The sequence below is a fragment of the Ipomoea nil genome, unplaced genomic scaffold (assembly GCF_001879475.1).
Source record: "Ipomoea nil cultivar Tokyo-kokei standard unplaced genomic scaffold, Asagao_1.1 scaffold3321, whole genome shotgun sequence".
NCBI classification, from domain to species: domain Eukaryota; kingdom Viridiplantae; phylum Streptophyta; class Magnoliopsida; order Solanales; family Convolvulaceae; genus Ipomoea; species Ipomoea nil.
The window spans coordinates 2198965-2211077 of NW_017619749.1; the positions used below are offsets into that span (position 1 = coordinate 2198965).

Genomic DNA, 12113 nt, shown 5'->3' on the forward strand with positions numbered 1-12113 from the left:
CCATACCACCGCAACCACCGCCGTCGCCGCTACCACCACGACCATACCACCGCAACCACCACCGTCATACCACCACCAATTATTATTATTATTATTATTATTATTATTATTATTATTATTATTATTATTATTATTATATAACGAATAACACAACTACCCCTACACCACCACCACCACCATAATAATTTTGATATATTATTAATTTTTTTTTTTGAAAAACTTAGCTATTTTTTATTATATTTAAAATTAATATTATATTATTATATATTATTATACATGTTGTAATATTCTAAATAAAATAATTAAAATGTTTAATTATACAATTTTACTCATTTTCCAGAAAATGAACCAAACACAGAAAAACAGTTTTCCATAATGCAACCAAACACTGGAAAGGAAAATTTTTTCCAGAAAATGACTCATTTTCCACAAGTCATTTTCCTGCTTTCCAAACGGACCCTAAAGGTACATTTTTTGAATGTCCATTATTTGAGTACTTAATGTATATCTTTTGATATATTACTAAATAATATACTTTCAGTACACAAATAATGTATATTCAGTATATTGAATGTATATTTATTCATAGTTCAAGTTGCAATGTAGATCATGATGATCCATAATATAATTTTCAAAGATTCACGGATAGTTATGTCATGATCTGGATCCACATTGCAAGGTGAATCCGGATTATATTCACAATTTTTAAACTCTATATTCACAATTTTTGAACTACATATTCACAAACAATGATTAAAAAAAAATTTAAAAACAACTCAGCGAGTAAATATTCAGTTCTGTAATTGTGGTTATAGAGTTATGAAATTGTGAAAATAGAGTTCTGTAATTGTAAATATAAAGTTCTAAAATTGTGAATATAGAATTACCCAATTGTGAATATTGAGTTCTGTAATTTTGTGTATTGAGATCTAAAATTATGAATATTCGATTCTAATATTATGAATATAGAGTTCAAAAATTATGAATATAACACGGATCCACCTTGCAAAGTAAACACGGGTCCACAACATAATTTGCCAAGATTCACTACGTGAGACGTTTTAGGCCCAAATTTTTAATGATTTTCTGAAAATTCATGTTTATCAAAATACAATTTGTTTGGCCCATTTATCGTTCTAACCGTCAACTCCGTATATTTGGGATTGGGTAACGCGTGGGCCCAATATGAAACAAAAGAACGAGCTCGAAAGCTCTGTTGCTTTATTCTCCACCCGTATATAAACAACTGTCCAATTTTCCCGCTCAGATCAACATTACAGAAGAACCGAGAAAACTGAAGACATTCAAAATTCGGATAGAGCATAGCGATGGCGATTCCGGCATGATCTTGGGAATACCCTAGGAACACCGCCGCCGCAGAGTACGCTCTCTCACCATTCATTGATTTGGTCGATTCAATTTTATCCCTGGTTTTGAAGTTTATATTAGATTTGGTACATTTATGGGAGGACAACCCATATTGAAGTTTATATGTTTGTAGAAATGTATAGCTTAGAAAATGAGATGATTAAAAAGCCGGAGGGTCAGCAAAACTTTTTAAATTGTAAATCGTTTTGGTTAAAATTGTATACAGTATTTAGATATTGATTTAAATTGTATATGATTAGGTCAATATGATTTTTTAGAGGTAACTAAAGAGGATCTTCCTACATATAGATAATAATAGGATCAGATTTTGATTTATATAATTAGATTAAGTTTGAACTCTTTGTGTGCATGAACATACAGTTGAGTGTAGATCTAAATATTAAATACTGTTTATCTTTTTTGGACGTATAAATGGTTCATGTGTCTAGAACCACACAACTAAGGATGATCTTCCTACATTTAGATGATGATAGGATCATATATTCATATTTTGATTTATATAGCTAGACTAGGTTTGGACTTCTTATATTCGAAAATGGTGTGGGTGTCAACGCTAGGAAGACTTAGTTTAACTTTTCATGGCCTTAGAGGTCTGTTCACGAGGTTAAGTATATACTGAGAAAGTTGGGAAATCTAATTCGTAAAAAAATAAATAAATAAAAGAAAAGATCAGTCGCTATACTTAGCTGTTCATCTAGTACTCTAGACCCTACTTTGAATTTTGGTTTGCATGGACGGATGGACCCTTTATTTGTGAAGCTTTATGGCTGAATATTGACATGTCACATTTATGTATGCATGGAAGTATGGAACCAAGCAAACATTATTAAAATGCATAGCTGGCTGTTCACTTCTATAAACATGTCGGCCCTGTTTGATAAAAAATTAGCCTATAGGCCAATTTTGGCTTATTTGACCACTATTAATTGTTTGATTTAGTTAAAATATTAATATAAATGTTTGGTTAATTAGCTTTTTGCAACTCTAAAAGGTTAAAATTAAAAAAGCTACTCCTAGCAACTTTTTCAATTAGCTTTTTGAGAAAAGAAATTATACCAAACACCTATCAGCTAACAGCTAATTTACCAAACACTTTTCTACAATTAGCTACTAATGTTATCAAGTATTTATACTCTCTAATTAACACAATCAGCTAACAGCAAACAGCTATCTGCTAACAGCCATTTTACCAAACAGGCCGTCATATTTAAGCATTGGAAACTACTCTCTATCTTCTACCTTCTGTACCAAGTTGGACCAGTTGTCTTCATATTTTTTAGCTTGCAACTTTTTTCTAGTTTATGAACACTTCAGGTTATAATCTATTCACCTGCTACAGCAACTCAACAGGGTTCTGGAAAAGTTGGGAAGTGGAAAAGTAAATTTTCTGTCTTCACAAAAGTATGTGATTTCACAGATTTGGTTTACTCTTAGCTTTCTGGTAATTGGACTTTTGAAATTCATGGTTCTGGTTCAACTCAAATAAACCCTTACTTTTTTCACAATTTTCAGGCACTACCAAACTGTTTGGACCCCAAATATCCTTTTGATTTTTCATTCTTGATATAATTAGTTTTTTTGGTAACCATATAAGTCTGCATATTTGTAGAGAAGATGTCAAATCCAATTTCTAGAAAAGGGAAATTCCGTTGATATTTCCTTCCTAGTCTTGTCAATTTGTGATTGGTTTTATGCATTCTAAAGTAAATCAACCCAGTCACATGATTTGCTATGGGCTTTACTAGCACGGCATCGTTGACGAATGACAGTAGCCCCACCCACCATATGCATTTTTCTTCGCTAACATTTTATTGGGGCTTTGTTTGCAGCCGTAAATCATATGCAGACAGATAACTTAGAATGGAGGGGGCCTGCAGAGTCCTAGGAATTTTAACGTCGTCCAGCTGCTAGCTGCTTTAATTGCCCACGTACTGAGATGTTGCACTTGCACGTCAGAGAGTAAGCACAGTAAATGCATTGTATCATGTCTTCATCATATTATTGCAACCAATATCTCCCCTTAACATCAACTTGTTGTAGATAGTAAACAAGAATGGTATGGTAGGTCAATCTTTGGACTAATGGCTGTGATGGTAACTACAAGTTCATCAGATATTGGTTACGAGTTTCTTTCGTTATTCAAAAGAATGGTTTTTTTTTTGGTGAAAAATAAAATGTTGAAGAAAAACTGAAATGGAAGAGAAACAGTAGTTACATGCAAAATTTTAATTCCATTACTATTTACTAATTACAGAGCGCAGGTCTACTGCTTGAAAGTTCAACCGGGGCTCCCTAATTTTGCAAGGACTGTATTTAAAAAACTACTGCTACAGCCTTTCTACTACTATTTTATGTACATCTTAGTATTGTGCAGAAAAGGTTGAGATGTACTTTGGATCAAGATACTTAGCATTTAAACTTGGGTACTTTTGATGTTGGAGGCAGATTCTGATGAGTGTTCTTTGGTGTGGAACCTCCATTGGAACAGGTAGTCCTTGGACTGGCAAGCCAACTTCACAGCATCACAGAGAGCCCTTACTGAATTCTTCTTGTCATTGCTTCTCCATTCTATCCTCACCCAGCATGTGAATCTATCTGATGATAGTGGCACATCACAGGAATCCAAGAACTGAAGAATAACCTCCCCGGAGATCCTCTTGCATGCACTGCCGCCGCCCTTTCCGTCGCCATACGCCGTGTAATCAAGCCAGCGACATTCCGGCTGGCCCACCATTTCTTTATAAGCAGAATTGGCCAGCCGGACTTTGTTGTTGGAGTCGGAAACAACGGCTGGCAACTCCTCTGTCTCGACTTCATTCTCCACTTCCTCTGGTTTTTTGGGCAGTTTTTCCCCGGGTTGGCGATCATCGTTGGTGATACAGCCTATATAAATGTTGGAACCGACTGGACGAACAGGCCGTGGGGTAATAACAGCGGGTGCTCGGAATTGTGAGATGAAATCAATTTCTTCAGGAACTTCGGCGGCCATGTTCAAATCTATGCCCCTCTCAGCTCTAGAGTTTTCTGCACGGTTACGTGGAGATGTTGGTTCCAGAGGTTTGGCCGGGATGGAGGGTGGTGAGGTACGGGAAAGAAAAGGAACGGTGATGGAGTTTGGAATTGTAGAAACCGGATTATCTAACCCACATTTCAGGGGCGCGAGATTTGGGAGTATAGGAATCTGGGGCAACCCATTTGGATTATGAACGAAGCCTCGTAAAGACCAGGATTTGGCAGGGGAGGCCATTACATTATAAGGAGGAGAAAGCCCCTGCAAACAAGCCCTGGGTCTCTTCAGAGGTGGTGGCGCAAGTGCAGACCTCCCTCTCTTCCTAGTCCTCGTAGGCCTTGCCTGCAAGTGAGGCCATATATTTCTAAGGAAAGGAGATTTGCTAATGCTCTGCGGCAAAGCATTAGAATTCTCCGGCGAGGAGGGACTCCCAGACGCCTCAGGCTTGGGGGCTATAGGCCTATACCTAGCCATGATTTCAGCTGTTTTTGCAGTGGTGGAATACGGCTTCAGTGTTTGCATCATTTTGGCTGAAATGGTTTTTTCCAAATCTCTTTTCTTTCTTCTTTATCACTCTCTTTCTCTCTCGAAGCTCCCCACCAGCGCAGAACAGAGAAGCCGAGGAAGAAGAGAGAAAAAAAGGTAATTGAATTGTAGGATCTGGTTGGAGGTAGTCTGAATGAGTTTGTGGGGGCTGGGCGTGGTATAAGAGGAGATGGTGAACCAATGAGAAAGAGGCAACATGAGACCAAGAATTGACACTTGGAAATCTACTCTGGCAGGTACGTGTTTGAGAACCTTAAAGAAACGGGACATGTGGGTTTATACATGCATGCTTACACTTATCACACCCCTCCTGTTCGGTGATACCATCTACAAATCAACAATACCATCCCCTCAGCTCCCCATTGTTTAATTCTATTATTACAAGTTACAACCAACCTATACACAAAACTCAATCAAAATCTAATTTAATTTTCGATATGATAATTACGGATAGGCTGTTCCAATCAAATTATTACAAAAAACTTAAGAAAAATTTTAAAGGGTCAATCATACAACGTGTGCCTGATATAATTGTATAGACAAAAATTAATAGTTCCTTGTATAATTTCAAAAATATACATGATTGAATTCAGTACAAGAAACATGGGTGATAAGCATTATAGAGTTCTGCAAAAATTTAAACATGTATCATATGCTCCGTATTTACAATATTTTTTTTTTTTTAAAGTTGATAGTATTAAAATAATTATATATTAATTTTTTTGTTATATTGTGTACTGTCTGCACTTATATTGATCGTATTAGTGTCATTTGTACCAAGTAATGATGGTTTAAATTTAGGTAAATCTATCATAATTTTGTTTTGTGGAAATGAGGGTAGAAATGGGAATGATGCAAAAGCTGGGTAGGGGGGTAGGCTACCAATCAAGCGGTGGGCGCTCATCTCATCGCACCGAAGAAAGGGACCCTTTTCCACCGTAACGCGTGTGAACTTGGACTCCATGCATGCCAACACCTATGCATGCCTTGTTTGGATAATATTCCAATTTACACTACTGCCCCTCTCTTCCATCTGCAGTGACTTTTTATTTTAATTTTAAAATTTCTTGGTTTGCTTGGAGTGAGCAGTAAGTTTCTGGGACCGATTGAAGGGAGTGGTGTTGGTGATTCCCTGCTATGGCGACGCGTGGCATGTGACCGAACCCCATCACCATCTCTACCAACCAATCAATTTAATATTTCTTTAATTATTACGTACTACGTTATTTCCATTTTCTTTAACTTTCTCCATCTGGCGTGCAGTATCCAAACCAACATAGTCTAGGAGCGGAGTACTTGGTCTGAACAGTTCGCCAGGCTTTAAATTTTCAGTCTCAAACTTCTAGTAATTTATTTACTTGAGAATATTGTTACTAACTTGGACGCTCTATTTCTTCTGTCTAAGTCTCAGTTTCACCATACAGGAAGAGTGAAAGTTTTCGAGATTAAAGTGTAATTTTAAATTTTGGTCATTTGTATATTTATAAACTAACTAATAGCGTGTTTTGCTCTGTAGGCGTTTCTAAGAAAATCAGATTGAGGTGAAAGATACGTGGCAGTTTAATTAGCTTTAATTTGTACAAGCTAGGCCGGGGCTCTGGACCTCTGGTATTATATTTTCTTTTGTACAGTATTCTTTTACGTAACATAGCCCAGGACAGGACTGCAGCCGCCTTATTTTAATGTTTGTGGCATGGTACGTACGTTGAGTTCAGGTGTAGCCCCCCAGATCCACCGGCTGGCTGGCTGAGTGGCTGGTCCGCGATACCAAACCCTTTCGCCATGAAATCCCCGCCCATATAATATATTCACAAGTAAGTCTTAATATATTGTTTGTATCATATATAGCCATAGGGCCACCTTTAGTATGTCTGTCCATAGACCTTTAAAAATTCAGGACACGTACTATGCAATCACTTATCTTACACATGCTTAAACATGACCTTAATATTTGTCTTGAAGTCGATCTTAGTTTGTCTTTCTCATTATCAATGTTTCATATGAAAGATATATGCTTGGTAAATAGCTATTAACTGATTGGATTGGTGAGTTTGACTAATTGATAATATTAACTTACTTATAGTTGATTACATACAAAATGAATTTCTTAAAAAGCTGATTGAAAAAGTTAATTTAAATAACTTTTTGAATTTTAGCATTTTGGAGCAATAAGTTGTTATAAGAAACACTCATATTGATTGTTTAACCAAGTTAATCAACGGGCATCCTCAATAGTGAGGATCTTGGTGTAGTTTTTGAGAAGTTTGTGGAGGTGTGATTAGGAAAGAGAAATGAGTGAAAATGAAAAAAAAAAATAAAATAAAAAACTGACAAAATTCCCAAAACTTCCAAAATCCCTGACAAAATTCACAATTAGCAGGACTATCTCAACCCTCTCTCTCCTCTTTCCTTCACATACTTATTTTTTTCTTGTGTAAAACTCTCTTATTAGGGATGTCCTAATAGTTGTTAAATAAGTCAAAGTTAGTTGATAAGCTAACTATGTTACATGGTGTTTGTATCTTTGTTTTGGATAAAATTTTGTTAGCACAAGCATATTCATATTTGTTTTAATTATTACTGTGAGCAATAATGGAAGCATTGGGAAATGCTCTAGGGTACACCGAACACGGGAACATTTATATTTGTAAAACGTCTACAATACTAATCATGTCCTAGTATACAGCCTTATTCGGCTGCTACATACATTATTAAGTAATGCTGGTATATAATCTAATTGATATGTTACTCCGTGACAAGATGAAGGCTTTTATTTATTCTTCTCATGGGATAAAGATCATCCTCCACCGCAAGGAGAACAGTCCTTTAGATTTATGGAGAATGAGCTTAAATGATACGGTCATGCATGGGACAATAGTGTAGGATAATGGGGTATATGGCAAATAGTTGTTAGTAGTTAGTGGGTTTGACTAGTTGATAACATTAGCTGATTGTAAAAAAAATGTTTAATAAATTAGTTGTTAGTTGATAACTGATTACATACATGCAAAATGAGTTTCTCAAAAAGCTGCTCGAAAAAAATCAAATTGTCCCAAAATATTAAAATTTGTGATTTTTTATTTTCAAATTTTAAAGATTTAAGTATAATCTTCATAAAATATAAATTTTTAATATTTTTCACCAATAAGCCAAAAGAAAATTTGTACCATATAAGAAACTGTTTTTATGAATTCTGAAATAAAAAATTTTAAAACATGTTTGTTTGATAGCTAGTTTGTGGGTCATTAAAAAGACATGGCTCGAAAGCCCATAATGTAAAGTTGGGTTGAGAATTAAAGAAATCAAACAAAAAATTAAAGGGAAAACTAAATTTAATTAATTAATTTTAGTCAAGTTGCATGTAAATTGAAAAACGAGTAAGTGTAGAAATCTTTCATGTATTCTTTCTACAAATTTTTTCTCTTAAATGTCATAATGTGATTGGTAGTTAAATTTATTTATTAGTTAGTGGTGAGTTAACCATTTTATTGGCATTCAATGAATGAAAGATAAATCAAGAAAAAAATCTTGGAAGTAAAAATTATGAGGGAAAAAAAAACATTTTCTTTACAAAAAGTATATAGGTAACTTTATAAAGGAGTATTAGTGTATAACTACACTTAATTCCCCCCTTCCCTCCCTCCCTTTTTTTTTTCTACTTTAACCTTTACCCTTGCATTAATTTACTTAAACTCCGGCCAATAAATTAATCATTACACCATGTTACGTACATCCACATTTGTAACTCATAGACAGTGACTCCTTAATGTGACAATTGCATGCTTGGGTAGGGACAATAATGCTAATCACCATTATAATTGGGAATATGCTATTTGAACTTTTATTTTTTATTTCTAAGTTTTACCCTCACACACAAAATTGTGATTTTAACACTTGTATTAGGACCTATCATGAAAAAAAAAAAAAAAAAAAAAAAAAAAAAAAAAAAAAAAAGCTTATCAGAGTCCGTTACATCAAGAAGTAAAATTGAGAGAATATGATTTGGGAGTACATGTAGTAAAACTCTTATAATTGTTACTCACAAACAACTAGTGATGTAGTAAGTGTCACATCACAAACATGCAATAATTACCCGCATATGCAATTGTCAGTTTGTCACATATTTGTAGATGTAAGGGTATTTAGTTATTACATATTTGTAATCAAGGAGTGATAGCCATAATCATAAAGGTGATTAACATTTTCAATTATAATCTATACAAATAAAAAATGTTTAAACATTTATATAATTACAAAAAAAAAAAAAATGTGCATGTGCACACAGAAAATAATAGAGCCTGGGACCAGATGACTTATCAACTTTACTGTGAACTTCATCATATATCCATAATTCTCTTTGCCAGACAACATTTTTGGCACTGCATTTCTCTCCTGGGTTGAAATTTGGTGTTTCTTTGAGCCCAACATGGAGATAAAATCTTCATTGTTGAAGAAATTTTAAGTTGCAACACTCTTTTTGTTGAAGTCCCATAACTGATGTTATCCTTTTATTTTGTTTGTAACCTTTTGTTAGCTTAGGTAAGATAATGACATTCTTGTAGTATAATTAAATCATAATCTTATATATATTTTTGGAAGACACATGGTATCTTAGCTTTTCTTTGTAGTGTAACACTGGCTATATATTTGACACTTAATCGAATTTGTAATTTAAGTCTCGAGAATAATTTGTAAATGTTGTTGGGTAATACCAGTAATATTTCAACTGTACATACATGGTTTGCAGTTGAGAGCTCCCAAGTCAATATCTAGAGGATTCATTGAGCAATTTGCATTAAACCATGCTTTTACATTTCCATGTTTGCTGCTACTAATATGGTACTCAATTCTTAGTTTCATACAAGAACCAGAAGATAGGACAACAATTTGTTGACTCGTTTCTCACAAGTTGTTGTACTATGATGTCCCAGTATCCGTAATGGATGGGGGCAGGTTGCAGTTGCACAAATTTTCAGAACTATCTCATGAAACATGCATTTATGGCTGGTGGAGTGCATGTATACATGAAATGTCATTTTATTTTCCTTGTCAAATAGACGTAATTGTAAAGGAAAAAAATGGACATACCAAAGTTTCTATTTATTAGTACGTGGCCTTTTTAGATTTTCTAGTGAGATTAGAGCAATTAAAATGGAAATAATGTGACTGAATGGGATATGTGAACAGTTTTGACCATTCAATCTCCCAAATGCATCCTTTGTAAAGTACCGTATATTCAGCCTAGAGATTGTGGACAACTTGTGACCCTTGATTAAAATATATTGTAAATGTTAAATATTAATGACAATTTTATCAATGATCTTTAAGGTTGGGTCGGGTTGATGATAAGGGTTTGATTCCTCAAACAATACTTGATTTAATTTTTTGACTAGCGTACGTAATATGCAGTGAGAAAAATTTTATAAGACCAACTATAAGATAGTTTATCAAACACTTGTAATGTAACACATCATCTAATCTGCACATGGCATATTAGAGCATCCTCAATAGTTGTAGATTTTTGCAGGTATGACTAGGAAAGAAAAGATGGAAGGGAAAGGAAAAAAAAATTTTGAAGTTTAACGCCCCCCACTGAGCGTGCTGTGCAGCTTACGGTACAGTGAAGCAACTACTTTTTATTTTAATGGGACCCACAATTCTGAAAAAAAAAACTAAAGTTCTCTTGTAACGCCCAACCTATTCTCTCTCTTTCGTATCTCTCCTCACATATGCACTCAGATTTGCAAAAATTATGTAAAATTTCCATGAAAATACCCTAACAAAATCAATCATTTTTTTAGAATGGTCCATAGAGCCTCCAGAAGATATGCCTATTTTAAATTAGTAGATGTATAATATAACACTACAATACTTAAGGGTATTTGAGAAATTAATTTAAAAAAAAAAAAAAAAAAAAAAAAAAAAAAAAAAGACCAAAACTCTCCTTCTCCACCATGGCCAAGCCAACTGGCAATTTTTGATTCTTCACAAAAGAGATATAAAAACTAAAGCCAAAGGATAAAGCAAAGGACAAAACCAGTCTAGGATTCGAATGTGCTACTTTTGGTTTTATACACCCCTCTCTCCCTCTTATAAATACACAATTCTCCTCTTCATCTCATCTCACTTCAATTCAATCCTCTCATCTTCTTCTGCTTAATTCTTTCACTACCTCAACCAGAAGAAAGAAGAATGAACATATCAGGCTCTCAATACAGCAGCGGCTGCGAATCCGGGTGGACAATGTATTTGGACCAACACACCAACAGCTCTGCAGATCAATACAACAGTAATCCCACCGCCGGCGCCGGAGTTTACGCCGGGAAGGTGGCGTTTTCCGGTGAAGATGAGGACTTGTCTATGGTCTCTGATGCATCCTCAGGGCCGCCGCATTTCCACGACGTTGATGAATGCTATGTTCAGTCTGATTATGTGTGTTATTCTTCAGCTTTTGAGCCCAGAAAGGGAAAGCAGAAGAAAAAGAAAAGTGAGGAGCAAAGAGGCAGTAAAAATCAGAGTTATTATCTTGATGATACTGCTAGCTCCCCTACCACCACCTTCCCCGTGGTAAGTTCGTTCAATCAAATATCAATCTTGGTAAAATCATCTATCAGTTTCTTGATTTCCAGTTGGCCGGATAGTTTACATTTGATGTTTTTGTTTTTTGTTTTCTCAGGAAAATGCAAGTTTATATAATGACAGACCTTCAAAGGAACATGTTCCTGGCATCTCTGAGACACATTTTAAGGTTCTTGATCTTACCATCTTCCCTGTTTTTCCATATATCTTGTCTAAGTACTCTGTAAGTAATTAGCTAGCTTTACTGTTTCAGGGCAAATCTGTTCTTGGGAAGCATTTTGGTTTCTTGAAATCTTCTGGCAAAGCTGCTTCTAAGAAATGTGGTGAGTTATATATAACCTGGCATTTTGTTCCAAATACTGCTTCAATTCACAGTAATTCTTTTAAAGCCTAATTGAAAAAACCCAAAAAACAAATTTTGTTTTTGACTTATGCCTGCGTTTCTTGGCAGATGGTGTGAAGGGAAGAAACTGGCAATGAAATATGGTATTTCAGTCAGTATATGTTCATTCTCTGTTGCTGCAGTGGAAAAGAGAAAGCCAGAAAGGAGATGATTGGTGGGTTGGGGCCGGGAGGGGGTGGGGTAGGG

General features: G+C 35.0%; 2 protein-coding genes and 1 long non-coding RNA gene across 3 annotated transcripts; 2 read left to right on the forward strand and 1 right to left on the reverse strand.

Moving 5' to 3' along the window:
- Positions 1-1237: 1237 nt before the first annotated feature.
- LOC109169672 lies at positions 1238-3532 on the forward strand. The gene is made up of 3 exons (XR_002052279.1): positions 1238-1381; positions 2704-2790; positions 3219-3532. It is a non-coding gene; the product is annotated as an uncharacterized LOC109169672 (long non-coding RNA).
- A 51-nt stretch (positions 3533-3583) lies between these two features.
- Positions 3584-5255, reverse strand: LOC109169670. Its single transcript, XM_019318533.1, has 2 exons — positions 5242-5255; positions 3584-4982 (listed from the first exon to the last, which is right to left on the reverse strand). The coding sequence occupies exon 2, from the start codon at positions 4922-4924 to the stop codon at positions 3803-3805; it is 1122 nt and encodes a 373-aa protein (XP_019174078.1). The 5' UTR covers positions 4925-4982; positions 5242-5255; the 3' UTR covers positions 3584-3802.
- Positions 5256-5781: 526 nt separating this feature from the next.
- On the forward strand, positions 5782-12113 carry LOC109169671. The gene is made up of 6 exons (XM_019318534.1): positions 5782-6553; positions 6661-6759; positions 11131-11512; positions 11622-11693; positions 11778-11847; positions 11976-12113. Exons 3-6 carry the CDS (start codon positions 11138-11140, stop codon positions 12002-12004), a joined length of 546 nt encoding a protein of 181 aa, XP_019174079.1. The 5' UTR covers positions 5782-6553; positions 6661-6759; positions 11131-11137; the 3' UTR covers positions 12005-12113.

What these genes read in the sequence shown, in the direction of transcription:
- LOC109169670 (XM_019318533.1), bottom strand. Translation starts at nt 4,924, where the DNA reads ATGATGCAAACACTGAAGCCGTATTCCACCACTGCAAAAACAGCTGAA.
- LOC109169671 (XM_019318534.1), top strand. Translation starts at nt 11,138, where the DNA reads ATGAACATATCAGGCTCTCAATACAGCAGCGGCTGCGAATCCGGGTGG. An exon ending in TCTCTGAGACACATTTTAAG is followed by an intron (nt 11,694 to 11,777) that starts GTTCTTGATCTT and finishes TTACTGTTTCAG; the next exon opens with GGCAAATCTGTTCTTGGGAA. An exon ending in AGCTGCTTCTAAGAAATGTG is followed by an intron (nt 11,848 to 11,975) that starts GTGAGTTATATA and finishes GTTTCTTGGCAG; the next exon opens with ATGGTGTGAAGGGAAGAAAC.